At 45.7% G+C, this 27,636-nt stretch overlaps 2 protein-coding genes across 5 annotated transcripts in view; both read right to left on the bottom strand.

The window, feature by feature from the left end:
* Positions 1 to 2,184, bottom strand: part of LOC308569548 (uncharacterized protein) — a 54,167-nt gene extending 51,983 nt beyond the window's left edge. The window contains exons 1-2 of the mRNA XM_081163609.1: positions 1,847 to 2,184; positions 1,367 to 1,400 (exon numbers count right to left, since the gene is read on the bottom strand). The gene's annotated coding sequence lies outside the window, so the exon portion shown is untranslated. The remainder of the gene's footprint in view (positions 1 to 1,366; positions 1,401 to 1,846) is intronic.
* Positions 2,185 to 6,149: 3,965 nt separating this feature from the next.
* LOC308569609 (putative zinc finger protein 75C) lies at positions 6,150 to 27,197 on the bottom strand. 4 transcript variants are annotated; one of them, XM_081163743.1, is made up of 7 exons: positions 27,109 to 27,197; positions 24,273 to 24,776; positions 23,919 to 24,000; positions 23,583 to 23,665; positions 22,587 to 22,767; positions 21,300 to 21,404; positions 18,977 to 20,028 (listed from the first exon to the last, which is right to left on the bottom strand). In XM_081163743.1, exons 2-7 carry the CDS (start codon positions 24,684 to 24,686, stop codon positions 19,307 to 19,309), a joined length of 1,587 nt encoding a protein of 528 aa, XP_081019869.1. In that variant the 5' UTR covers positions 24,687 to 24,776; positions 27,109 to 27,197; the 3' UTR covers positions 18,977 to 19,306. The 4 variants fall into 4 exon arrangements, with proteins under 4 accessions (XP_081019866.1, XP_081019867.1, XP_081019868.1 ...); XM_081163740.1 differs by lacking the exons at positions 18,977 to 20,028; positions 21,300 to 21,404; positions 22,587 to 22,767 and adding exons at positions 6,150 to 7,179; positions 9,357 to 9,483; XM_081163741.1 differs by lacking the exons at positions 18,977 to 20,028; positions 21,300 to 21,404; positions 22,587 to 22,767; ... (2 more) ...; positions 24,273 to 24,776; positions 27,109 to 27,197 and adding exons at positions 6,150 to 7,179; positions 9,357 to 9,483; positions 10,568 to 10,650; ... (1 more) ...; positions 11,395 to 11,902; positions 12,762 to 12,901.
* Positions 27,198 to 27,636: the final 439 nt, after the last annotated feature.

Here is a 27,636-nt window from a genome sequence, read left to right as displayed (position 1 = left end):
GCTGCACTGGCTCCCGGTGGAGTAAGGGTCAGGTTTAAGGTGCTGGTTTTGACCTTTAAAGCCCTTCACAGTCTAGTACCCTCGTACCGACGGGACTGCCTCTCCTGGTCTGCCCCACGGAGGACCTTAAGGTCCACAAATAACAACACTTTGGAGGTCCCAAGCCTGAAGGAGGTTAGATTGGTCTCAACTAGGGCCAGGGCCTTTTCAGTACTGGCCCCGACTTGGTGGGACACTCTGTCCCAAGAGACCAGGGCCCTGCGGGACTTGACATCTTTCCGCAGGGCCTGCAAGACAGAGCTGTTCCGCCTGGCCTTCAGTTTGGACTCAGTCTGACCCTTATGTTTTCCTCCCCTAATGGTCTTGATCTATGGGCTACTTTTAAAATGAGGCTGCGTTTTAAATTGCATTTTAACCTGTATTTTAAATTGGTTCCCCCCCCCCATTATGATTTTACTGTAATTTTACAGGTGTTAGCTGCCCTGAGGCCGGCTCTGGCCAGGGAGGGCGGGGTATAAATAAAATTTATTCTTACTCTTATTCATATTTTACTCAATTAGATAATGTGAAAAGAGTTATGTTTATATGATGTACAAAGAATTCATATAGTTAAACACAGCCAGTTACGTTGTGGTCATCTGTTGCCAGCCTGACAAGTTAAGATTTATATTCAATTATTTCCGTACGGCATATATATTTTTATCACAAATAGCTACCAGGGGCAGGATCCTCTGATTCCTGTCTTGGAGATCTCCTCCTCCCCATTCATTTCATTTTGTTTCATTTTCACTTTTAATTTGCATACTGCCTTCCTATGTTACTATACCCAAGGCAGTTTACGAGCTGAAGAAACAGCAAAATAGCCAGCAAAGATCACACCCCTAATAGCAATCTGATCCAATACCAAAAAGTTAATAAAACCATAACTTTAAAATAAACAACTTACATAAAATAAAGCAATATTCAATAATCCATTAGAATATAACAGTAAACTGTTATTAATTATAAGTATCAGAAGATATTAAACAGTTTACGCTTAACCACTACAATAAAGAATTACTAAACTATAATCATTAAAAACAAGAGCAAATACACTAGAGCCCTGCATCCTATTCCTGTGAATGACATTTGTTGTAACTCTTTTTAATATGGCATTTTAAAATGGTTATAACCCACCCTGGGTAATAAATGTAAGAATAAGACAACCAGAACAACTATAACATTAAGCCTCAAGGGTGGAAAAACATAAAGCCTCAATAAACACACAGAGAGAGCCTTGTTGTTGTTGTTGTTGTTGTTTTGGCACAACTAACAACACACACATTACAGCATCTTGGGAGGAAAACACAGCCTCCAGAAAACTCACCCATTGCATCTCTGTTTGGCTCAGTCTGGTTGCTCTAAATTTAAATTGAAACAGAATTTATGACCTCGGCTTTGAATACCCCTTGAATGTTCATCAATAGACCAAGACTTTATAGGGCTTCATTGGTAATGGAAGAGGGAAAAGGACTCTTGCTCAGACCTACAGGAAGCAGAACCACAAGGGCAGCTGACTAGGTGTCTGGCTCTGGGATGCTGATTGTCCTCTGTTAACAAATTCTACCATTTCCCCCCCTTTTCTGTTTCAACCAATTAATTAACCAGGAATTGCTACACTGACCGCTAATAATGAACCATATGTTGTAAATATTCCTGGAAATTTATTCTGCTCTTTTTTGTGATATACAAATGACATGAGAAGAGACTGTCCATTTATTTGTATCCTTGTTATTCCCATGATCCTTATCTATAAAGCCCCATAAAGGTTATTTAAAAAAAGGAAAGGAATAAGCCCAGGCCCCACCTGCGCTGCAGCTGCCAAGCAGGATCAGGCCACCTGGAGAGCCCTGGAAAAAACACACCAAGAACTCAGGCCAATGTAGTGGGAGTGGTCCCTACTCACAAATCAATACTCAATTGTAACAAAAACTAATCCATTCAAAAATATGTATTCTGACAAGGATTACAAACTCAAACTCATAAGGATGTTACAGAAATTACAGCCCCCCCATCTTTAAAGTTGTTAAATGTTACAAATATTATGCCTGAATGTATCCTTTCAACTTGAAAGCTCAGGGAAGTTACCTAGCTTTAAAAATCATATACTGTAAAATCAACTCCTTTGCCAGTTTCCTCCATTCCAACGCTATTCTGCCCTTGTAAAATAGGGACTCCAGGAAGTTCCCAGAGGTGGCAATTGCTGAGCTGATTGTTGGCCCAGGAAAGCCTAACCCCATCCCCAGACTTGCCAAGGGGTCCAGACATGCAAAGGATTTTTATTGTACTTTGGGTGGTGAGACTTCAGGTATCCTTATTAGCCTATGCTCATCTTATACCTGGGTCTTGCGCTGACATGTCTGCTTATGATATATGTACCAAGGACTCGTCTGGACATGTTTGCCAAAGTTAAACCAGTGTAACCCCTGTCTCCCCCTCCCCTTTGGTGACATGTCAGTGATGTATCAATGATGCTGTGCGAACTGCATTCTGGGATATGGTGGGAAGTTTTAAAAGTCAATGTCGCCCCATGCTCTGGGTTCACTCGCTGCTGTTGAACCTGTTGTGCAACAAGAAAGGACCTAAGTCTACTGACTGCTGTTTTGCTCCAAATTGCTTGGCTGGAATTTCCTTCTTTTACTGACCACATGGACCCTGGGGGACTGGTACCCGGACGAGCTGGGCTGCTGAGTAGTCGCTCAACCCATAATTTTCTTTAATGTACAACTTCCCTGGGGAGAGCATCCCACAGACACAAACCGGCAGTCATCCAGATGGGCAGGGTATTATTATTATTATTATTATTATTATTATTATTATTATTATTATTATTATGTTGGAGTGCAAGCTTCCACATAAATCTCAAACATAAGAGTAACCCTTTGTTTGGGCTTCTTCTTCACTAGCCACTCACGTCAAACCCTTGTAGTGTGATAAGAATTTTAAGGTCTTAGATATATGTTAAATGTTCATAAAATTCTTATCACACTACAAGGGTTTGACGTGAGTGGCTAGTGAAGAACCAACCAAGCACATACATAGATCAGCACAGGAAGACCGACCTGAAACCATTTTTGGCTCCCAAACTGACCAGATGTTTTCTCCGCAAGGTCAAAGGAAAATGGAAAACCTCCCCATTGTCTTTTCCTTCACAAATCCTGTCTTAAGGGCACGTTTACGATATGAATAGGGTGTGAGCCTGTGACTTGGCCCAGGAACTAAGTGTTTATCATTACGAAAGACTGGCCAGGCTCCCCAGGGTATCCAATCAAGTAAGCATTAACACGTAACCTGCCAAACAGAAGATAAACAATGACAGGAGATAAACAATGCACTCAGATTTCTGCTGTAGACCGACATTCTGTGATGCATGTATGCTGTTTCTGGGGGTGGTCTTGGACTCCAGGGCGGGCACTTTAAAATTACTCCTCCCAAGGCCTTGCACGCCATTGTTCTGGGTCCTCCTCCTTTCCTGCGTGTGAGGGGAGGACCCTGTTGCAACAGATCAATAAAGATCAGGCTTACTAGCTGCTTTACTTCTCAATATTCTCTGGTTGGCCTCTGTTCTTTTCTCCTACCAATAGGGAACCTACTTAAGGACTCTATATGGGCTCTTGGATACCTCATAAGGGAAAAAGGGCAGATTTTGTTTACAACAGTAGCAACAATAAAGACCAGGATAACTAGCTGCTTTTTGCTTCTACTGCATATGCTTGGCTGCAGACTTTGGTATTTCCTGACTGATCAGGAGCACACAGAATTGCGTCCCAGCGCAGTTGGGGAGAACTGTAGGTGGTGTACCCAAGGCTTACTTTGCCACAGTAAAGAGAAAGGGGAGGTGCTTCCCCGGTAGGATTTCTGCCTGGTTGTTCAGAGGCAGGCAGTCTCTTGCAGGCAAAGGGGTCTTAGGTGCCCCATAGGGTGGCTTTGCTCCTCCCAAGCCCCCTTCTCCTCAGCCACGGAGTCCTAGAATGGTAGAACTGGTAGAAGGCTAATCTCCCTTCGCGCTCTTCCTCAGGTGGAGGCACACTTTGTCTCATGGGGTTGATGGTGTGAAACCAGGGGCTGGATGTCCAAACTGTCTCAGTCTGGGTGCCTGGGGGCAAGTCCTGGGGTTGCCTGTTGGCTATTTGCAGATTAGTTGTGCTACAGAAGGCGTGCTGGGGAGACCACACATTACAAGGAACGCAAAAATAACTTTTGCTAGGTTTTAATGACAAAAACTCCTTTAATACTAAATTAGAATATATCAATAATCATGACCCATCCACCAGGGTACTGAGAGAGCTGCTCTTTATATGCCACACCCAACAGCTTAATTACCACAACTTTACAGCACCTGCTATACTGCTTCACAGCTGTAAAACTAGCTCACGTTATTTGCTCTGGCCTTTAAAGAAATACACATCTTGTGGAACAATAACGAACCTTCAAATTTAATGAGACCATTCAACACTGCCCACTCACCCTTGCCCTCTTCTGGGGCTAAGATGGGTGGCCTCATTGTGCAGGAGAGGAAAAGAGGGGGCGCTGGTGTGTGGAAGAGAGGGGAGAGGGCAGTAATTGCACAGACACACCTCAGTAAATAAGAACTGCTGTATTACAAATCTAGGGGGTGGGTGGGTGGGGAGACCTGGCTTGCCAGTAGCAGGGGTCTTTGTAGACCATAAGCTGAACATGAGTCAACAGTCCAATGCAGCAGCAGAGAAAGTGAATGCTGTGTCCAGTTCTGGGCACTACAAGATGAATATTGACCAACTGGAACATGTCCAGAGTAGGGCCACCAAGATGCTCAAGGGTCTGGTAACCAAGCATCTTGAGGAATGGTTGAGGGATCTGGGTATGGTTAGCCTGGAGAAGAGGAGACCAAGAGCAGATATAAGAGCCATCTTTTGAACTATCTAAAGCAGGCATAGGCAAACTCGGCCCTCCAGATGTTTTGGGACTACAGCTCCCATGATCCCTAGCTAACAGGACCACTAGTAGATAGGTAGCCGTGTTGGTCTGCCATAGTCAAAATAAAAAAATTCCTTCCAGTAGCACCTTAAAGACCAACTAAGTTAGTTCTTGGTATGAGCTTTCGTGTGCATGCACTGTGTATCTGAAGAAGCACAGTGTGCATACACTGTGTATCTGAAGAAGTGTGCATGCACACGAAAGCTCATACCAAGAACTAACTTAGTTGGTCTTTAAGGTGCTACTGGAAGGAATTTTTTTATTTTAACAGGACCACTGGTCAAGAATGATAGGAATTGTAGTCCCAAAACATCTGGAGGGCCGAGTTTGCCTAGGCCTGATCTAAAGGGACCACCTGTAAAAGAATCAGTACATCTCCCAGTTGGAGAACTGGCCCCAAACTAAGAAAGTGAACTTCAATAGGGACAAAGGTCAGGTTCTGCACTTAGGCAGGAAGAACCAGATGCACAAATATCAGATGGGGAACATCTGGATTGCCAGTGGCATATGGGGAAAGGGTCAAGGGGTCCTAGCAGACTATTAGCTTAACATGAGTCAACACTAAATACAACAGCATGAAGCAAGTCTGTGTGGGGCAAGAAGCACAAAGAGGCCGTTGGTCCCTCTTAGTGGAACCCCCTGGAGGGGCTGGTTCCAGAGCTGAACACACAAGCCCCGCCCACCAGATCCCAAACATTCTACGGATCCAATTAGGCCTCAGTGATTTTGATACATTCAACACTTGGCCAATGACTTCCACCTTGCAGATCTGGATTCGTAGTGAGAGGCGAGACTGACTTCTCTGCTGGGGTTACGAAGCACAATCCTCACCCAAATACTTATTAAAGTCTCTTAAAATTTAATTACTACATAGCAACTGGTTTTTTTAAAAAAGCATTTTTTATTAAATCTCCAAAAGTATTTCACAACATTATATAATTTTTTAACCCCATGAATTTTCTTCTTGACGCCCCACCTCCCTTTCCTGATGTTTGTTTTTTGCTCCATTTTATTAGTTGTTTCACAGCACCTAAGTTTTTACTTTCTAAACTCTAGGATTGTTAATTCTTTCACCTATCCATTAATATTTCAAATCCTGCTAACAGCTTCATGTCTGGGTGATACTTTAATAGATAATCCATCAATGGTCTTTGCTAGTTTATATGGTGTTAAGTATATATACATTATTTTCACATAGTTTTCTCTCAAGGTATAATATGCAGTAAATTTCAAATCTATCTTCCATAGTCTCTCCCAAGCAGTCATCACTACACAGCAATTGCTATGGTTTCTCCACACTGTGAGTTATTTGATGGGAAATTGGATGGGAGCTCTGACCGAAGCTCTTCCCAAAGCACTGATAGGGTTTCTTGCCTGTATGAATTCTCTGATGGCAAGTGAGGTTTTTCTTCACAGTGAAACTCTTTCCACATTCCACGCACTGATAGGGATTTTCACCTGTATGAATTCTTTGATGGCAAGTGAAACTGTCTTTCCACCTGAAGCTCTTTCCACATTCCAAACATTGATAGGGGTTCTCCCCTGTATGAATTCTTTGATGGGAAGTGAGACTACTCTTCCACTTGAAGCCCTTTCCACATTCCGAGCACTGATATGGTTTCTCCTCACGGTGAATACTTTTATGTCGATAGTAGTTTGGCCTCGTATTAAAGTTCTTTCCGCATTCCAAGCACTGATATGGTTTCTCTCCTGTATGAATTCTTTGATGGGTCGTGAGGTGGGCTCTCTGACTGAAGCTCTTTCCACACTCTAAGCACTGATATGGATTCTCCCCTGTGTGAATTATTTGATGGGAAGTGAGACTGACCTTCCATCTGAACCTCTTTCCACATTCCAAGCACTGATAGTCTTCATCCTCATAGTGAATTCTCTGATGTCGATGGAAGCTTGTGTTCGTAGTGAATCTCTTTCCACAGTCCAAGCACTGATAGGGTTTCTCCCCTGTATGAATTCTTCGATGGGCCGTGAGACGCGAGCTCCGAGTGAAGCCCCTTCCACATTCCAGGCACTGATAGGGTTTCTTCCCAATGGGATTTATTTGATGGGAAGTGGAAAGGGAGCTCTGGCTGAAGCTCTCGCCACACTCCATATATTGATACGGATTCTCCACTGTGTAGATTTTGTCATGGTCTCCCTCATCCTTCCTTTCCAATTCATCCCCTCCTACAATGAAGAGAGAAACTAATTAGAGCCTCAGGAAGAAATGGAGCCCCAAATTATCGAACAATGCTAATGAACGCATGCGATAGGGGAAAAGACGGAGGGAATTAGATGTGAGGTTCTACTACAGGGTTCACTGCCTTTATTGACTGGAATTAATTGACATATTTATGGGAAACTGAGATTTGAAAATCCTGACTCTTTCCTGGGATATGTTTCATTTGGGCCAATCATGGACTCCACTCCATCTCCAACGTCAGTCATCCCTTTGGTCAACCAAAAACAGACAGAAGCAAAAACGAAAGCATAAATACGGACAGAAATTACTTCTCTTACCACTGCAAAGCCTACATTTAAAAATGTTGGGGCAGTTCAGACCAGCTTCATCATTGTTTTTTAAAAGGAATGGAGGAAGAATATTTGCAGACAAGCCAGGAGATACCCGTCCATTCAAGGGGAGCTGTAGGGGTGTTAGAATCAGAGGTGCTGGAGGTGGCACTGTTGAGCACCATCATTTATTTATTTTAATGCATTTTTACAAGTCATACGTGCATCATATCGTATTCATCATGATCTCTTATCCTCGGACTTTCCAGTCCATCTCTCCATGGCACTCTAGGGCGTCTTGTCAGGAAAACCCAGGACACATTATCAAAAGCCATGATATGCCCACTCCTCTGGTCTCTGTCTCCCAGACCACTCCTTCTATCCTTCCCCCTCCTTTCAGCTTTCAAAAACAAAACACCACCCTTAAATATAATTCTGGACATCAATAAATGGGAAGCAGGGAAAAAATAAACTAAGGCCCCACCCAACAAAACTGATAAAAAGCTTCTTTCTTCCTTCTTTCTCCAGTCTTAAGCCCTCTGCTTTTCTTATTTCCTCTGTCCTCCTCTCCCCTTGCCTGTAGCCTTGTCTCCTTTATAGCCTCTACTACTCTCTTGGCTTATTCTTTCCTTAGGAGAGTTTTAATGTTACCTGCCCCCTTGAAGGTTTGAATCAAGCCAGAGTCCACTCAAGTTCCACAATCCACATTTGTCCAATAGTCCATTCAGGTCTTGCTGTATTTCAACACCCACACTATTTATTCAGTCCCTCGAAGACGTTTCCCCCATGCATTCACTCTTGTCTGTCGTCTGTTTTATACTCTAATTTTAGCCTCAGATTTCCTGAGTGGAAATCTTTGTTTTCTGGGGTGGTCTTTTTCAAAGAGAGAAAGGGGCTGCTTCACAGATGTTCCCCTTCTTTCCCCCTTAGCGCTTTTTTCCACCAGCGAGACAGTCACTCACACAGCCACCGTCTTTTTATCCCCCCCCCGCTCCACTCTCGCCTTTCCAATCCTCTCTTCCACCTCTTATCCTTTACATTTCCCAGTTGTTTGGGCTTTAGAAGTTCATCTCTCTCTTTCTCATCCCTCTGGCAACTTGATCCCCTTCCACCTCCCTCATACTCACAAGCAGGTCTCTTCTTCTCAACAGTAACCACAGTCAGTTCCCCCCCAGGCAGCATAGTGCCATTTTGAGATGGGCTTCCTTCTTCTTAAGTACTTTTGGGGGGTCCTGTGGCTCTTCCTCCCAGACCCAGCTCTTGTTTCTGGGGTGCTACCACTCGGTTAGGTCCACATCAGGGGCTTCCTGTCCTGGAGGGAGCATAGATCCCCTTTGCCATCGTAACCTGCCCCCCGATCCTTCATGGAGCTTTCTCATCCCCGTTCAAGATCCTCTGCACTGTGGGGTGGCCTTGGAGGCTCCAGATTCCTCTGGAGGTTTTTTTTTGGGGGGGGTCACAGAGCCCTCACTTTCTCCCCTTCTCCTCCAAGACAGCCCAGCTCTCGCTCAGTGAGTGCAACCAGCTCCATTAAAATATTGCAGATTTCCCCTATAAAATATATGTCTGGAATTTCAAAACAAATACAGTGGTACCTCAGTTTACAAACTTAATCCGTTCCGGAAGTCCATTCTTAAACCGAAACTATTCTTAAACCGAGGCAGGCTTTCCCTAATGAGGCCTCCCGCTGCCGGTGCCCTTCCACCGTTCGGAATCCGTTCTTAGACCGAGGTAAAGTTTGCAAACCGGGACACTACTTCCGGTTTTGCAGAGTTCTTAAACAGAATCGTTCGTAAACAGGACTGTTCTTAATCCAAGGTACCACTGTATTATTATCCAACAGGGAGCCTTACCGAGAGAGACCAGGATCCCACAGTTATCCTCCATGACCTCCTTATGCAGAGCTCTCTGGTCAGGATCCAGCAACGCCCACTCTTCGTCTGCGAAATGAACAGCAATATCTTCAAAGCACACTGGACCCTAAGAGAAAAAGGGAAATGTCCTCCTCTTAGACTGCGTAAATATTATCTACTACACATTGCTCTGGTATTTTGTGCCTATTAATGGCTGTCTTGCTTGGATGGGATTGTTTTGCTGCACATTTTAAGTATGAATGTTTATTTTGACGTCTCTGTGGAAATCCCCCCCCATGTATTTTAATGATGGATGTATGGAAGTGAGAGCTGGACCATAAAGAAGGCTGATCGCCGAAGAATTGATGCTTTTGAATTCTGGTGCTGGAGGAGACTCTGGAGAGTCCCATGGACTGCAAGAAGATCAAACCTCTCCATTCTTAAGGAAATCAGCCCTGAGTGCTCACTGGAAGGACGGATCCTGAAGCTGAGGCTCCAAGACTTTGGCCACCTCATGAGCAGAGAAGACTCCCTGGAAAAGACCCTGATGCTGGGAAAGATGGAGGGCACAAGGAGAAGGGGACGACAGAGGATGAGATTGTGGGACAGTGTTCTCGAAGCTACCAGCATGAGTTTGACCCAACTGCGGGAGGCAGTGGAAGACAGGAGGACCTGGCGTGCTCTGGTCCAGGGGGTCACGAAGAGTCGGACATGACTAAACAACAACAACAACAATTTTAACGATGGGTATTAATCATTGTTTAAATGGGTGGAACTTCACGCTGTGTTCTTCAAGTCATTTTGTTAGCACAAACATTCTCATTTGCCAGATGGAAAGATCCTATCTCTCATCTTGCTGTTACGTGGAAGGGTATCTTCCCAATGTCCTAAAGCTAAGTTTAAGGAGTGCGTGGCAGCCGAGACATGGGAAGGAGAGCAGGGAGGCCCCGTTGTGCAACTCATGGAGCCAGGTAGGTGAATCCTGGCCACTCTTCACAGTCTGCCTACTGCTTAGAAGCCTGTTTTAGCATTCATTGTTAAGAATATGAAGAAAATGGCAACAAATGGCAATCAATTATACTAATGACATTTCAGCCTTTGTTAAGAGCAGCTTTGACAGAAGCCAAGAGGAGGGAAAAGATTTGTTTGGGCTCAGAGGCACCTGGCTGCCCCACCCCTCGGCCTCTCCCCACAAGGCTCCTTCCCCTGACCTGATCTGGTTCCACAGCTGCTGCATCTGCTCCACCACCACGAAAAGAGGGGTGAGGAGGTCTTGCCGGCATCCTTCTGTCACCTGCAAGACACAAAGGTAAGTGGGAAGACATCCCTGCATGCTTCTCTCGGAGTTCAGCTGTGCATCTCTAAGGCAGGCATTAGAAAAAGCCTTACGTGATGAGCACATTTGGACCCATTTCATATTTTATTTGTGTAAAAATACATCGCCCCTCCTCTTGGCCTCAACTGTCTCCACCCACCCCAAAGATGAAAACCCAAAGATCAGTTTCCATATTAATAGAATGAGACTAAAAAGAGAAAACACTCCTTACCCAGCAGCCTCTCTCTGGTGTCCAACGGAGTCCTCTCTGCCTCAGGCATTTCTGCTAACAGAAACTTTCCCTGAAGGAGCAACAAGGATTCAAAACAGGGAATGAAAATAAGGATTACAATAGGAATGGCAGAAGCAAACACTTCAGGGCTATCAGATCTCATTGCTTGCTTTCCAAAAACAGAAAGGATGAGCCATTAGGAAAGAATTTCGGTATACAGTGGTACCTCGGGTAAAGAACGTATTTTGTTCTTAACCTGAAACTGTTCTTAACCTGAAGCACCACTTTAGCTAATGGGGCCTCCAGCCGCCGCCGTGCGATTTCTGTTCTCATCCTGATGCAAAGTTCTTAACCCAAGGTACTATTCCTGGGTTAGCGGAGTCTGTAACCTAAAGCGTATGTAACCTGAAGCGTCTGTAACCCAAGGTAGCACTGTACTGTCCCTCCTGTTCAGAGCCCCTTGACAGCATCCAGGGAGAAGTCTCTCTCACCTGCTTTCTCTCTGCCTGCTTCCTCTCCTCTGCCTGACTCAGGAGGAAACCTTCGGCCAGGGCCACCGCCTGGGAACTGGTCTCTGCTCCACATTCTCTCACCCAGCTCTCCATCTCTGGCGGAAGGACAGCCAGGAACTGCTCCAAGATCACCAGGTCCAGCATCTCGGATTTCGTACGCCGTTCTGGCTTCAGCCACTGATAGTAAAGGTGGTAGAGTCGGCTGCAAATCTCTCGAGGTCCTTTGGCCTCCTGGTAGCAGAACTGCCTGAGCTGCTGGCTCTGAACAACTGAGCGGAGAGTGTCCTCCTCACCCAGGATCTTCTGCACGGAGTTTTCCCAGAATCCCTCACTGCTCCCAGTTTGGATGTCATGGCCTCTTCCCACTTCAGGGCCAGCTGAGTCTTGCTCATCCATCTGGGCTCTCAGGAATCCCACAAGAGATCAGAAGAAGCCCCCTGGTCTTCTGCCCCGTTCTGTCTGTCCTAAGTAGAGGTGCTAGGACGTCCTACAAAGCAAATGCATAGTCATGATCAGCAGAAGGAAAAGGTTCATTGAGCAAGATTAGATGAGTCGTGCTAGAAACAAGGGCTGGATTGCACCACTGCCCAGACACTGTATTTCCTTTTATTTAAAAAAGGGAAGCCAGCCTCTAGCCCACGCAGAAGGACACTTCTCAAGCAAAATGTGAAGGCAACTGAAGGGATTTCTGTGAGATGAATCAGCCTGGCTGCTCCTGCCTTTCAGTGCTTGCAGTCCAGGAATGAAGTCGAACCGTGATGGAGAAGTGAGGAACTTGTGTACTTGTACCAAGGTCTAGACACCTCCAGCGTCAGGGACGCCAAGCGTCACCCAGTCCATTCCCTTGCAGTGCAGGGAGCCAAGGTTCTCGACAGGGCTTCCTGTTCAATCTCAAAAGATCCTCTGCAGGTCTGAATAGGTGCACATGTGCCAGCCAGGAGTCTGGATAAGACCCCTGTCCTATCTGGGGGGGGGGGGAGCTTTGATGGTAAGGGAAGTGCAAAGGAAGGTTCGCTTGCATCTGCAGGAACTCAGCATCAGAAGAGGAGCGGAGCCCTGCAGGATCAGGCCAGCCCCCCCCCCCTATATTGAGACTGGGCTCATCCATCTGACTGGGGTTTCCTGGCTCCCCCCCCCCCGACCCCAAGCCCCCTCTCCAAAGGGGCATGGCTAGAGTTGCAGACCTCCTGCCCTCCTCGTCCTCTCTCTGGCTTTGGGGGCAGTAGGACTCTCTGCTCCCTGACTTGGGGGTCCCCCTCTTCCTGAGCTGAGCAGGACCCCCCCATGCATCCCTGCAGCCCCCTTCTCCCCATTGCACCCTCAGGGGGGAGAGAGACGAGACTCACCGGATCCCAAAGACAAAAGCCAGCCCCCTCCCCTCTCGCAGGAAGAGACGGGGGGCGGGGGGGGGGTTCTGCTCTGGAGGACCTGCTCGCCTCGCCCCCCTTTCTCTCCCGGCCTCTCTAGGAATCCAGCTCAGTTTCTTTTAACCCTCAAAAAGCCGAGCGCAGCAAGTTCAGCCCCCCCTCCCCGTCTCTGAGAGAGAGAGAGAGAGAGAGAGAATCCCTCCCGTGCAGGTTGCCCCGCAAGAGCCGAAGAGTGACTAGTGGGGTGCTACAGGGTTCTGTCTTGGGCCCGGTCTTATTCAACATCTTTATCAACGACTTGGATGATGGACTCAAGGGCATCCTGATCAAATTTGCAGATGACACCAAAATGGGAGGGGTGGCTAACACCCCAGAGGACAGGATCACACTTCAAAACGACCTTGACAGATTAGAGAACTGGGCCAAAACAAACAAGATGAATTTTAACAGGGAGAAATGTAAAGTATTGCACTTGGGCAAAAAAAATGAGAGGCACAAATACAAGATGGGTGACACCTGGCTTGAGAGCAGTACATGTGAAAAGGATCTAGGAGTCTTGGTTGACCACAAACTTGACATGAGTCAACAGTGTGACGCGGCAGCTAAAAAAGCCAATGCAATTCTGGGCTGCATCAATAGGAGTATAGCATCTAGATCAAGGGAAGTAATAGTGCCACTGTATTCTGCTCTGGTCAGACCTCACCTGGAGTACTGTGTCCAGTTCTGGGCACCACAATTCAAGAAGGACACTGACAAACTGGAACGTGTCCAGAAGAGGGCAACCAAAATGGTCAAAGGCCTGGAAACGATGCCTTATGAGGAACGGCTAAGGGAGCTGGGCATGTTTAGCCTGGAGAAGAGGAGGTTAAGGGGTGATATGATAGCCATGTTCAAATATATAAAAGGATGTCACATAGAGGAGGGAGAAAGGTTGTTTTCTGCTGCTCCAGAGAAGCGGACACGGAGTAATGGAGCCAAACTACAAGAAAGAAGATTCCACCTAAACATTAGGAAGAACTTCCTGACAGTAAGAGCTGTTCAACAGTGGAATTTGCTGCCAAGGAGTGTGGTGGAGTCTCCTCCTTTGGAGGTCTTTAAGCAGAGGCTTGACAACCATATGTCAGGAGTGCTCTGATGGTGTTTCCTGCTTGGCAGGGGGTTGGACTCGATGGCCCTTGTGGTCTCTTCCAACTCCATGATTCTATGATTCTATGAATGCACGAAGCCGGAGCCGGCTCTCTCCAGAAGCGCAGCCCCATAATCATAATAATAATTTATTATTCATACTTCTTCTTTGGCGATCCCTCGTAGCCCAGTAAGATTGTCTTCCACAAACACTGTTTTAACAATTAGTCTGTAAGTGACTGTAGACGCCAATTCTGGATCCACACCTCCTTCCACAGTGGGGACATTGGTGGGAGTTGATCACGATGAGAGTTTGCCAAGCGTGCCTTCCTCTTTGCACGTTTCTCCCTTTTGTCCTGAGTTCGAGTGTCTTCCAAGCCCAGGACACCTTTGGCCAAGGCTGTTCTCCAACTGGAGCGCTCGCGGGACAGTGTTTCCCAATTGTTGGTGTTTATACGACATTTTAAAGATTTGCCTTAAGTCTTTAAACCATTTTTGTTGTTAGAATGATGTTGGATAGAAACTAAGTGGTCTTTTGCTGTAATGCTATAAGGGAATATGAGAAAATGGTTATTAATAGGTAAAAAAAAAATTAATGTTATAATATTTAAAAATTGAAGATTAAGATGAATGAAGAGGGGAGGGATTTGCTGAATTAACAATTGGAACTGGAATACAGAAAAGGAAGGCGTGAGGAGGTCCAGGAAATAAGCAAATGAAAAATATGTGATAGAAAGATTGAACTGTTTTTTAACTATTTTTATTTTGTATTTTTCTTTTTTCTTTTTATTTTGTAATTTTTTGAAAATCTTAATAAATATCTTATAAAAAAAAACCAAAAAAACCATTTTTGTTGACCACCAGCATTACGCTTTCCATTTTTAAGTTCGCAACCCCAGAGTTGGACACAACTGGACCTAATGGTCAGGGGTCCCTTTACCTTTACACTGCTTTGAAGGACACAAGATTCTTATAAGTAAACCTTTTTATGCTCATTTGAAAGACTGGTCTGGCTATCGGTAAAAGGAGCAGAGGTAGCAAATCCCAAGTGCCCAGAATGGATACCTAATACAGGCTGTGCTGCCTTATACATTCTGTAAAAAGGTAAAGGGACCCCTGACCATTAGGTCCAGTCGTGACCAACTCTGGGGTTGCGGTGCTCATCTCGCTTTACTGGCCGAGGGAGCCAGCGTCCAGCTTCCGGGTCATGTGGCCAGCAGGACTAAGTCTCTTCTGGCAAACCAGAGCAGCGCACGGAAACGCCGTTTACCTTCCTGCCGTAGTGGTACCTATTTATCTACTTGCACCTTGATGTGCTTTCAAACTGCTAGGTTGGCAGGAGCAGGGACCAAGCAATGGAAGCTCAGCCCTTCATTTCCAGAGGTTGCTGCTCAAGACACCAGCTGATTAAATAACTACAAGCAGCAACCACTTTTTGCGCAAAACGAAGTCCAAGCTACGAAGATGCTGCTGCAGTTCTGTATCTTTTCTCTCCAGCTCTCAGTTCCATCAGGCGGGACGGGAGGAAGGGGGGGGGAATAGCGCCCGACGTAAGCCTGCAGATCAGACCATCTATGCTAGTCTACCACTACAAATCTATGGGAGAAGCGATTGCGGTCCTTCCCTTGCAGCCCTTGGAACACCTGCCCACGCCTCCGCCTCCTCCTCTTCCTCCTCTCTCTGAACTGCTTTCTCTATGGTTGCCCTCGCTCTCCTCTCAAGGCTCCTCAGCAATTCATAGGGCGCGCCAGGCTGCCCATCTTATCTGGGTCCTTTGGCGGCGCAGCCGCAGTACGGCTTAGCGGGAGCGGTGGCGGCAACGACAGGCAGAGGGGAGGCCCCAGGCAGAGCAGCTCAGTTCAGCAGCCACGAGGATGGTGGCGGAAAGTGTAAAGAAACTGAAGGTACTTTTTTTCACCTTTGGTGCACGTGCCCAAAGATTAAGGCTTTCTGGGAAATGATATATAATGAAATGAAAAAGGTATTTAAATATACCTTCCTTAAGAAACCAGAGGCCTTTCTCTTGGGCATAGTCGGCCAATTGGTGCCAAAGAAAGACAGAACATTCTTTATGTATGCCACAACAGCAGCAAGAATTCTCATCGCAAAGTATTGGAAGACACAAGATCTACCCACCTTGGAAGAATGGCAGATTAAGGTGATAGACTATATGGGACTGGCAGAAATGACTGGCAGAATCCGAGACCAGGGAAAAGAGACGGCGGAAGAAGATTGGAAGAAATTTAAGAACTATCTTAAGAAACATTGTAAAATTAATGAGTGCTAGAATGATGTGGTTTTAGAAATTAAATGGAGTACAGCTGTAAAGATTAAGTCAAAAGAAAAGATTGGTTGACAATTAGATAAAATTAAGGGTGAGGATTTGCTAAACTAATTATTTGAAATGGGAATGCAGAAAGGGGAGGTATGAGGAGGTCGGTGAAGCAAGTTTTAAGAAAATAAGGTTCTGAAATTATACTTGTTCTTTTTTGTTTGTGTTTGTGTCTATTGTTTTGTTTGATATAATTTGTAAAACTTCAATAAATATCTTTAAAAAAAAAGAGGATGGTGTTGGAAGGGCCTGAGGCTCCCGCCAGTCCCGGCGGGGAGGGGCTCTCAGGAGCCAAGGCTGGAGGGGGGCGGACTGGGCAGCCAAGCAACACAGATGGAGCCTCCCTCCTCCCTGGCCGGCAGGGAGGGAGGAAGAGGAGCTGCTTCCTTTGAAACCCAGGAAATTTAAGGGACATCATCAGTCCAGGACAGCAGCGGGACACGGCGCTGGGATAAGGGAGTTTCCCGCCAAATAAGGGATGGTTGACAGCTATGCTGATAGATGGTATCCTCATCAGTGGGGCCAAATCGTGCTTGACCCTCCACCAGGCATGACATGAAGAAGGTCATTGGCTAATGTAGTAGCATAGTAGTGTGGAGAAATGTTGGGTCCTGGGTGTGTACTCCATAGTCCTTTTTTATTTTTTTAAATAACTTTATTGATAACCATAAGAAAGCATACAGACAATAATAAACACACAAATCAGCAAACAAACCCATACTACATCCTATATTATTTTAATCTTTAATATTTCTTCTCCCTCCCCCTTCTCCCTACTTCCCTCACCTATATGCAATCTTGTTCTTATATTATTCTGCTGTTCTATTTAAGTTCCTTTAATAAACTAATTTTTCTTATTTTTATTCATTTACATTGCGATAGTTACTATTTTTTACTAATAATATTTATTTGCTAATAATTAGCTGACCTTTCCAACCCTTTCCATATATGTTTCAACACAATTCCCATTCTTTATTGACCTTCTGAGTGAAGCCTCCTCTCACTGACACTGTTAATTTTGCTATGCTCATGAATTCAGAAATTTTGGATCTCCATTCAGATAGCTCTGGTACTATTGTTTTCCAGTTTTTTGCAACCAATAATCTTGCTGCTGCTGTTCCATATAAGAATATATTCTTCTTGTTTTTAGGAATATCAGCTGTTAGTAGTCCCAATAAATATGCTTCTGATTTTTTATGAATTGTAATCTTAATTCCCCGCTCCCCCCAATTCTTCATGAATCCTTATCCAAAACTGTTTTATTAGCCTACACCCCCACATGTGAATTAGGGTTCCCACTTCTGCATTGCACCTCCAACATTTGTTTGAATAATTTTTATATATTTTGGCCAGTTTCACTGGTGTATCATACCATCGGTGGCACATTTTCATATTTTCTCTTATCAGGTAGCAAGCGGTAAAGTTTATATCTTGGGTCCATAATCTTTCCCAGTTTTCTAGGCATATTGTTTTGCCCAGGTCATGCGCCCATTTTATTGTTGATTCCTTTATGACTTCATCTTTTAGATCACACTCCCATAATAAATTGAACATTCTTGATATTATCTTTTTATCCGATTGTAATAATTCCTTTTGTAACTTTGAGATCCCCTGTTCAAAACCCTGTTTTTATCCTCTTTAAACAAATTTGCTATCTGATGATAATGGAGCCAACTACTGCAATGCTCTTTAATTTCTTCATATGCTCTTAATTTTAAAATACCTTGCTCTTTTGTTACTAACTCATGGTAGGTTGGCCAGACCTTTCCCATGTTCAATTTTTTAATTCCTATCACCTCTGATGGTGAAACCCACCAGGGTGTTTTCGGTTCAAGTAACCAACGATGACTTTCCCAAACTTTATATATGGGCCTTCTTATTACACAATTTAAGAAATCTTTATTATTTAACACTTTACCATATGCCAAATATAAGTGCCAACCAAATCAGTTGTTCCACCCCTCAATATCTAAGATCTCCACATTCCTCAGCAAAATCCAATCTTTAACCCACCCGAAACTGGCCGCAAAATTAAATAAAGTTTCAAATTAGGTAATCCAAACTCCCCCCCCTTTGGAATCTGTTAATATTTTATACTTTATCCTTGGCTTCTTTCCTTGCCAAACAAACTGTGTAATATCCTTCCTCCATCCTTCAAATATCTGGCAATTACTGGTTATTGGGAGCATTTGAAATAAAAATAACAATTTCAGTAATACAATCATTTTTATCGTAGAAATCCTGCCCCAAAGTGACAATTTTAATCTTTGCCAAATGTCCAATTGCATTTTGATTCCTTTCCAAATTTTATTGTAATACTCTTCAAATAATTCAATATTTTTCAATGTTATTTGAATTCCAAGATATTTTGCTTTTTTTACAATTTGAAGACCATTTCTCTCTTGTATTTATTTTTTCCTCTGTTCACCCAATTTTTTAACCATGACCGTAGTTTTTTCTGTTTACTTTGAGCCCCGCCACTCTCCCAAAATCTTCTATCCTTGCCATTAATTCTTGTATACTATCTACTGGTTCCTCTATCATTATCAGCATGTCATCAGCGAAGGCTCTAAGTTTATATGAGTTTCTTCCTAATTTTATTCTATCCCTCCCTCATTACCTCATTCAGAACCTCCAAGGTAAGTATAAAGAAGAGGAGAGAGGGCATCCCTGCCTAGTCCCCTTTTGGATTGGAAAATATTCAGTCAACTCATTATTTATAATCAAATTTGCCATCTGATTGTTATAAATTGCTTTTATTGCCCTTATTATTGGCATACCCATACTCCATGGTCCTTAAAGACACAGTCGACTTCTGTGCTGGGTCCCCAAAGGTCAAAAACACGGTTGCAATCCTCATCAACCTATTAAGTAAAGTCCCCTAAAATTTAGTTCTGTACACAGCCATGGTTACGGCTTCTCCTGATTGTGAGTTCACTGGTGGGCAGTGAGATTGCGGAATTCTTTCTGTATTTGAAGCACTGATAAGGTTTTCCCCCGTGTAAATTATTTCATGGGAAGTGAGAGAGGAGCTCTGACTGAAGCTCAGTACACATTCCAATCATTGTTAGTTTTTCCCACAATGACTTCTTTGATGGGTAATGAGAGTGGAGTTCTGACTGAAGCTCCTTCCACATTCCAAGCACTGATACGGTTTCTCCCCAGTATGAATTCTTTGATGGGCAGTGAGACTACCCTTCCGATTGAACCTCATCCCACATTCCAAGCACTGATAGGGTTTCTCCCCAGTATGGGTTCTTTGATGGGAAGTGAGACCGGACTTCTGACTGAAGCTCCTTCCACATTCCAAGCACTGATAGGATTTCTCCCCAGTATGAGTTTTTTGATGGCAAGTGAGAGTGAAGCTGTGACTGAAGCACTTTCCACATTCCAAGCACTGATAGGATTTCTCCCCAGTATGAGTTCTTCGATGTACCACGAGACTGTTCCTCTGACTGAAACACTTCCCACAGTCCTGGCAGTGATAGGGTTTCTCCCCAGTATGAAGTCTTCGATGTGCCACGAGATTGGCCCTCTGATTGAAACCCTTTCCACAGTCCCAGCACCGATAAGGTTTCTGCCCTGTATGAATTCTTTGATGGGCAATGAGAGTGCTTCTGTGACTATAGGTATTTCCGCATTCCAAGCACTGATAGGGTTTGCGCCCAGTGTGGATTCTTTGATGGTACATGAGTTGGGAGTCCTGACGGAATCTCCTTCCACATTCCAAACACCGATATAGTTTCTCCCCGGTTTCTCCCTTGTTTTTCGTTTCTAATTGATCACCACCTGCAACAAAGAGAAAACCAGATCAGAGCCTCAGGAGGAAATTTAGCCCTCAATGCTTGAACAGTGCTAATGAGTGTGGATTGATGCCAGGATTTGTCCACGTCTGGAACCCGCTATGCACCCCGACTGGGCTTGGCAGGAAGACTGGAACACCTTCAGCATAATCTGGGAACCTGGACTCACAACTGTGCGTTATGAGCACCACGGTCAGAGGTGCAATAAACGCAGATGGGGCTGCAAGAGTTTTGAAGCAGGTTCTTCTTGATTTCTACAAGCTACAGAATTATTTACAGAATATACAGACTGTGTGGTATAGCTTCTTACTCACACATCTACAGCAGAGATGAAATCACACTCCCTAAACACGAGGCTCAGAGTCAGGAAAAGGAAGATTAAAGACACAGTTCCCTCCCCCTTCTCTCTGACCACCAGATCATACGATTCTTCCAGAAGGGAGGGGTGAAATGCTAACAACGAGTGCTTTTCATAGGGGAAGAACTGAAGGGAGTTATCTGTGAGGTCTTACTAAAGGGTTCATTAGCTTTGTTGACTGGCATCAAGGATGATATTTATGAGATCCTGAATTAGAAAACCTGGCTCTTTTCTCAGATAAGATTATACTTGGCCCTATCATCGAATCCGCTTCATCTCCAAGATCAGTAGCCTCATTGGTCCACAAAAAATGGACAGATGCAACATCAAAAGAGCCTAGGAGAAACTACTGGAGAAACTAAGAAGTCTAAAGCCTACGGTTGGAAAGGCCATGGCAGTTCAGACTAGGCTGACTTTCTTATGTACTGTTTTATTCTGGATTGCGGGACGCGGGTGGTGCTGTGGGTAAAACCTCAGTGCCTAGGACTTGCCGATCGTATGGTTGGCGGTTCGAATCCCCACGGTGGGGTGAGCTCCCGTCTTTCGGTCCCAGCTCCTGCCCACCTAGCAGTTCGAAAGCACCCCTAAGTGCAAGTAGATAAATAGGGACCGCTTTCTAGCGGGAAGGTAAATGGCGATCCGTGTGCTGCGCTGGCTCGCCAGAGCAGCTTCATCACGCTGGCCATGTGACCCGGAAGTGTCTCCGGACAGCGCTGGCTCCCGGCCTCTTAAGTGAGATGAGCGCACAACCCTAGAGTCGGACACGACTGGCCCATATGGGCAGGGGTACCTTTACCTATTCTGGATTGTTTTATTTGACTTTTAACATAGTTTGTAAACTGCTTTGAGGTTTCTTTAATCTGAAATAAAAAGAATAATAACAATAGTAATAATAATACCTGGAGGAAGAATAGTTACAGGTAGGTAGCCGTGTTGGTCTGCCGTAGGGGAAACAAAATAAAAAACTCCTTCCAGTGGCACCTTAGGAAGGATTTTTCTTTTACCTGGAGAAAGAATAGTCACAGATGAAACAGTAGATAGCTCCCTATTCAAAATGTTCTGTACGGGTGTTAAGAGTCACAGATGTTGTAGGTGGCCCTGTTGAGCTTCATAAAAATATTAGAGGTTTGTCACATAGAGATATACATATTACATTTCAGAACAGATACAGTGGAACCCCGTGTTACGTATGCGATCCGTTCCGGATCATGCTACGTAACATGGGTGTGTGTAACGCGAACACACGAAAACAAAAACAAAAAACCCAGAAGAAGCGCGATTTGGGCGCTTCTGCGCATGCGCAAAGTGTGCAGAAGTGTTCTGCGCATCTGGGTCACGCGCGCTCCGGAAACACTTCCGGGTGGTGGGCGTGCTTATCCCAAACGTACGCAACACGGAGCGTACGCAACACGAGGTATGACTGCATTATGATTCAACAGGGAGCTTTACTGTGAAAGTCCTGTTGGAAGATCGCCCGCCCGGGAGCATTGCCAGCACCCCAAAGCACTCCGGGGCGATTAGTCCGGTGGTCACTCTCTGGCTACCATCCAGGAATCCTCCTTTAGTCCAGAGAGACCGATAATTAGGCGACTTGTCTCTTATGAGAAAAGCACACCAATTTCTCCTGAGCAAACATCAGAAGAAAAGGCAGTTCGTAGACTTCATTTACTTTATTAAAACTGCATAGAAAATACAGTGGTGCCCCACAAGACGAATGCCTCGCAAGACGGAAAACTCGCTAGACGAAAGAGTTTTCCGTTTTGGAGGTGCTTCGCAAAACGAATCTCCTGTGGGCTTGCTTCGCAAGACGAAAATGTCTTGCGAGTTCCTGCTGGTTCCCCCCCCCTTTTTCTAAGCCGCTAAGCTGCTTATCAGCTGATCCGATAAGCTGATAAGAGCCGCTAATAGCGCTAATCCGCTAATCCGTCATTGGGCTTGCTTTGCAAGACGAAAAAACCGCTAGACGAAGAGAATCACAGAACGGATTCTTTTCGTCTTGCGAGGCACCACTGTACACACGACTGCACGTCCTGAGCAGTCCGGCTTAGAGTTCTGCAACTCAACACTGCTCCAGTCCAGGAGCAGAAGAAAGAAGTGCAACTCCGCCCCGGTTACACTGAGGACAGTCTGAGAACTGGCTCAGACTTCCTTTCCCCCGGTCAGCTACACCTGATGTAAACAACAACCTTTTAGCTTTTGCTGCTTCCTGGCAGCTCGTGCAGCTCGTAGGGACTGAAATCCCAACAAGTCCATCATCTCACGATTCTGCTCCATGACTTCCTTATGCAGAGCTTTCTGTTCAGGATCCAGCAACACCCACTCCTCATCTGTGAAAGGAACAGTGATATCTTCAAAGCGCACTGAACCCTAAAAGAAAAAGGGAAATGTCCTCATATAGCGTAAAGATAATAATAATAATAATAATAATAATAATTTATTATTTATACTCCGCCCATCTGGCTGGGCTTCCCCAGCCACTCTGGGCGGCTTCCAAAAGAATATTAAAATACTGTGATACATCAAACATTAAAAGCTTCCCTAAACAGGGCTGATCGACTAGGACAGATGATGGACTAGACATTGATCTGGTGTTTTCTGCCTGTAATGGCTGTGTTGTTTTAAAGGAATTGATTTGCTGCACATTTTAGTTATGGATTGTTATTTTTATATTTTAAATGAATTCTTCTATTGTGTCTTTCAATGGTGAGTATTAATTTTGTTGCAAATGGGCGGAACTGAACATGGTGTTCCTCAAATAATTCTCTTGGCACAAGCGTTCCAATTTGCCGGGGGGGGGGGGGAGGATCCCTTCTGTACTCTCTCTGTGTGCTGTTCTTCAGGGGGCAAATGGGAAGCAAAAGGAGACCTAGGAAAGCCCTGAAGATGAATCCTGGCTACTGTTTTCATGGTTTCTCAACTGCTTAGAAGCCTATTATAGTATTCAACAATAAATAAAGAAAACGGTGACCGAGAAATAATGCAAGCAACAGTAAGGCTAGTTGAGGCAAGGCGGCTGTTCCTTATTTTCAGCACCCCGACCTTCTAGAAAGGCCTATTTGGTCTTTGTTCAGGGCAGCTTGGCCAGAAACAAAGTGGAGGAAGAGTGAGATTTGCTTGGGCCCAGAGGCACCCTGACTACCCCACCCATCAGCCTCTTTCCACAATATGCTCATTCCTGCTACCTGATCTGGTTCCACAGCGGCCACTTCCCCTCCACCCCCATGAAAAGATGAATGAGGAGGTCTTGCCAACATCCTTCCGTCACCTGCAAGAGACAAAGGTAAGTGTGAAGCCAGGTGTGCATGCTTCTCTCAGAGGTGAAGCAGTGCAGCTCTAACGACAAATGGGCCTTAGAAAAAGCCTCACTCGCAGAGTGCATTTGGATGTTTGTACCCGTTTCGTATTTTAGCGTCTTCCCTTCCTTGGGGCTTTCCCCCAAGAAGATTCAAGGAACCCCTGGATGAGTTTCAGGATTCACAGAATGTGACCAAACAGAAAAACAACTCAATCCTCCATACCCTGTGGCCTCTCTTTGATGTCCAACGGAGTTCTCTCTGCCTCAGAGGAATACCGGCCCATTTCTGCAAACAGATCCTTTCCCTGAAATAAAAGAATCATAGAATGTTAGAGTTGGAAGGGATTCCAAGGGCCATTTTGTCCAACTCCCTGCAAAGCAGGAACCTCAACACGGATTCCAAACAGAGAATGAGGAGAAGGGTTAGAAAAGGAATGGCAGAAGCAAACAATTTAGGGGTATTAGATCTCATTCCTTGAACGCTTTCCAAAAAAGAAGAGCCATTAGCTGAGAATTTGGGGGTCCTTTCCCTCATGATGGAAGACCCTGGGAGTATCTAGAGGAAAGTCTCTCTCACCTGCTGCTCTGCCTGCTTCCTCTCCTCTGCCTGACTCAGGAGGAATCCTTCGGCCAGGGCCACCGCCTGGGAACTGGTCTCCGCTCCACATTCTCTCACCCAGCTCTCCATCTCTGGCGGAAGGACAGCCAGGAACTGCTCCAAGATCACCAGGTCCAGCATCTCGGCTTTCGTACGCTGTTCTGGCTTCAGCCACTGACGGAAAAGGCAGTAGAGTCGGCTGCAAACCTCTCGGGGTCCTTTGGCCTCCTGGTAGCAGAACTGCCTGAGCTGCTGGCTCTGCACATCTGAGCGGAGAATGTCCTCCTCTCCCAGGATCTTCTTCACAGAGCTTTCCCAGAATGCCCCACTGCTCTCGGTTTTGATGGCATGGCCTCTTCCTGCTTCAGGGCCAGCTGAGTCTTGCTCATCCATCTGGGCTTTCAGGAAGCCCCCAAGAGACTGGAAGTAACCTGTAGTCTTCTGCCAAGTCTTATCTGTCCAAATTAGAGGTGCTAGAAAATACTACAAAACAAATACATTGCTGTAAGATTGACACACTGTCAGGAGAAGAAAAATGTTCCTTGGGCAGGCGTGGATGAGTCTTGGTTTAATTCTTATTAATACTGAATTTTAATCTGCCTTGGGTAATCAGTGTAGTAGTAGTTGGATTCTGCACCGAAAAGGTTGGACTAGACTAAGGTTACCAGATTTTTTTCAGTGAATCCAGGGACACTTTTCAATTTCCTACTAAATAGATGGATTTTGTCAGAGGACTGATTTGTAAATCTGGGGACTGTCCCTGGGAAATGGGGATGTCTGGTAACCTTAGATTAGACAGCCCTTGGAATCCCTTCCAACTCTACAATTCTACGATTGTATAATTCTAATAATATTAACAATAACAACAGCAGCAATAACATAAAGCATCAAGTGTGGGGAAAATAAAGCCCTTGAGATTTTGGCGTAGGTAAGCACAAACACCCCATCAGCATTTTGCTTCACCTGGTTGATCTAAATTTAAATGTCAAATTGAAGAATTAACAATGGAGTGCACCTCTGGGGGTGAAGTCAATTTGCTTTGTGAGCAGCACCAAAGTGACTGCAGAAGGTGCTGGAAGGAGGCGTACAAAGTGTCACCCAACCACCTTAGGGAATCCACTATGGGTTTGTGGAAGGTTTACTCCTCAATCTTTTCTTCTCCTGAAGGGGTTCAGGATCAGAGTTTTCCTTCTCCTAGCTGGGTTCCCTTTCTGGGTCGAGGAGCCCCATCTGCCCCCACTTGACCTTTGGACCCCTTCTCGGTCTTGTCCACTCAGCATGCTGAACCCCAACTTTGCATCACTGTAGACTTGAGACCCATCAGCTCCCCCATCGTTCAGCCCGGACACTGAGGTTCAGCGCCGAGGGCCTTCTGGCAGTTCCCTCATTGTGAGAAGTGAGGTTACAGGGAACCAGGCAGAGGGCCTTCTCGGTAGTGGTGCCCGCCCTGTAGAACACCCTCCCTTCGGATGTGAAGGAAATAAGCAGCTATCCTATCTTTAAAAGACATCTGAAGGCAGCCCTGTTTAAAGGTAAAGGGACCCCTGACCATTAGGTCCAGTCGTGACCGGCTCTGGGGTTGCAGTGCTCATCTTGCTTTACTGTCCGTAGACAGCTTCCGGGTCATGTGGCCAGAATGACTAAGCCGCTTCTGGCAAACCAGAGCAGCGCACGGAAACGCCGTTTACCTTCCCACCAGAGGGGTACCTATTTATCTACTTGCACTTTGATGTGCTTTGGAACTGCTAGGATGGCAGGAGCAGGGACCGAGCAATGGGAGCTCACCCCGTCGCGGGGATTCGGACTGCCGTCCTTCTGATCGGCATGTCCTAGGCTCTGTGGTTTAACCCACAGTGCCACCCGCGTCCCTTTACAATCCTCTGATGCCATGAGTCTGTGACCTGCTCACAAACAGGGAATGATCGCAGCAAAGAGCAGATCCTAACAGACACACTCTTTCCTGTCTTGCGTGGATTATGGAGTATGGGGCTGAGGATCCCCACCCCCCACTATGCCCCACACAGGGAGGTTTTTGATATTTGATGCTGTATTGTTTTTAACACTCGATTGGAAGCCGCCCAGAGTGCATCAATAGGAGTATAGCATCTAGATCAAGGGAAGTAATAGTGCCACTGTATTCTGCTCTGGTCAGACCTCACCTGGAGTACTGTGTCCAGTTCTGGGCACCACAGTTCAAGAAGGACACTGACAAACTGGAACGTGTCCAGAGGAGGGCAACCAAAATGGTCAAAGGCCTGGAAACGATGCCTTATGAGGAACGGCTAAGGGAGCTGGGCATGTTTAGCCTGGAGAAGAGGAGGTTAAGGGGTGATATGATAGCCATGTTCCAATATATAAAAGGATGTCACATAGAGGAGGGAGAAAGGTTGTTTTCTGCTGCTCCAGAGAAGCGGACACGGAGCAATGGATCCAAACTACAAGAAAGAAGATTCCACCTCAACATTAGGAAGAACTTCCTGACAGTAAGAGCTGTTCGACAGTGGAATTTGCTGCCAAGGAGTGTGGTGGAGTCTCCTACTTTGGAGGTCTTTAAGCAGAGGCTTGACAACCATATGTCAGGAGTGCTCTGATGGTGTTTCCTGCTTGGCAGGGGGTTGGACTCGATGGCCCTTGTGGTCTCTTCCAACTCTAGGATTCTATGATTCTATGATTCTATGATTCTATGATTCTATCCCAGTCCAGGAAAGGCTGGTGAACAGGCCATGGCTGGAGATAGGTGCTCCTCACACACTGCTGCACACCACCCCAATCTCTTAATCCTCCCCCACTTTGCCCTATGGCAGAAGAGACTAACCAGCTTCCCGCAGGCGCCGTCGAGAGAGAGAGAGAAAGACAGAGACCCGGTTCCTTCCCTCTCAGTGCAGGAAGTGATTGGCAGGAAGGACTTTTGCACGCCCCGCCCTTCCGTTGCGTTATTTCCGGTCCTCGAGCCGGTGGGGATGTGCGTCAAAACACCAAAGGCGCCATGTTGGAAGAGGGCGGAAGGGAGGGCTCCGTCATGCTGGAAAAGGCAGTGATAGGGCAGGTATCAAAGGCGCCATCTTAGGAGAGGCACTGAGGCTAGAATGTGACGCAAGAAGCGGGCGGAGGAGGCACCACCGCCATCTTGGACAAGGGCAAGTAGAGGACTGGGAGGAAATCTCCTCAGGAATGGAGGTCGAGGCCCCATTAAGCCTAGACTTCAGGGAGACTGCCTCTGCAGGGCCTGGTACAGACTTCCTCAACTTGGCCCTCCAGGTGTTTGTGGCCTACAACTCCCATGATCCCTAGCTAGCAGGACCAGTGGTCAGGGATGATGGGAATTGTAGTCTCAAAAAAACAC

Source organism: Podarcis bocagei (genome assembly GCF_964188305.1).
Source record: "Podarcis bocagei genome assembly, chromosome: 12".
Classification (NCBI taxonomy): Eukaryota; Metazoa; Chordata; class Lepidosauria; order Squamata; family Lacertidae; genus Podarcis; species Podarcis bocagei.
The sequence above is the reverse complement of the archived record's forward strand: the minus strand, read 5'-3'. Positions and strand labels throughout refer to the sequence as shown.

What these genes read in the sequence shown, in the direction of transcription:
- LOC308569609 (XM_081163740.1), bottom strand. Translation starts at nt 24,686, where the DNA reads ATGGATGAGCAAGACTCAGCTGGCCCTGAAGCAGGAAGAGGCCATGCC. An exon ending in CCGCTGTGGAACCAGATCAG is followed by an intron (nt 9,484 to 23,582) that starts GTAGCAGGAATG and finishes TTTTTCTCTTAG; the next exon opens with GGTCCAGTGTGCTTTGAAGA. An exon ending in TGGGATCCTGGTCTCTCTCG is followed by an intron (nt 7,180 to 9,356) that starts GTAAGGCTCCCT and finishes TCTTCATTGTAG; the next exon opens with GAGGGGATGAATTGGAAAGG.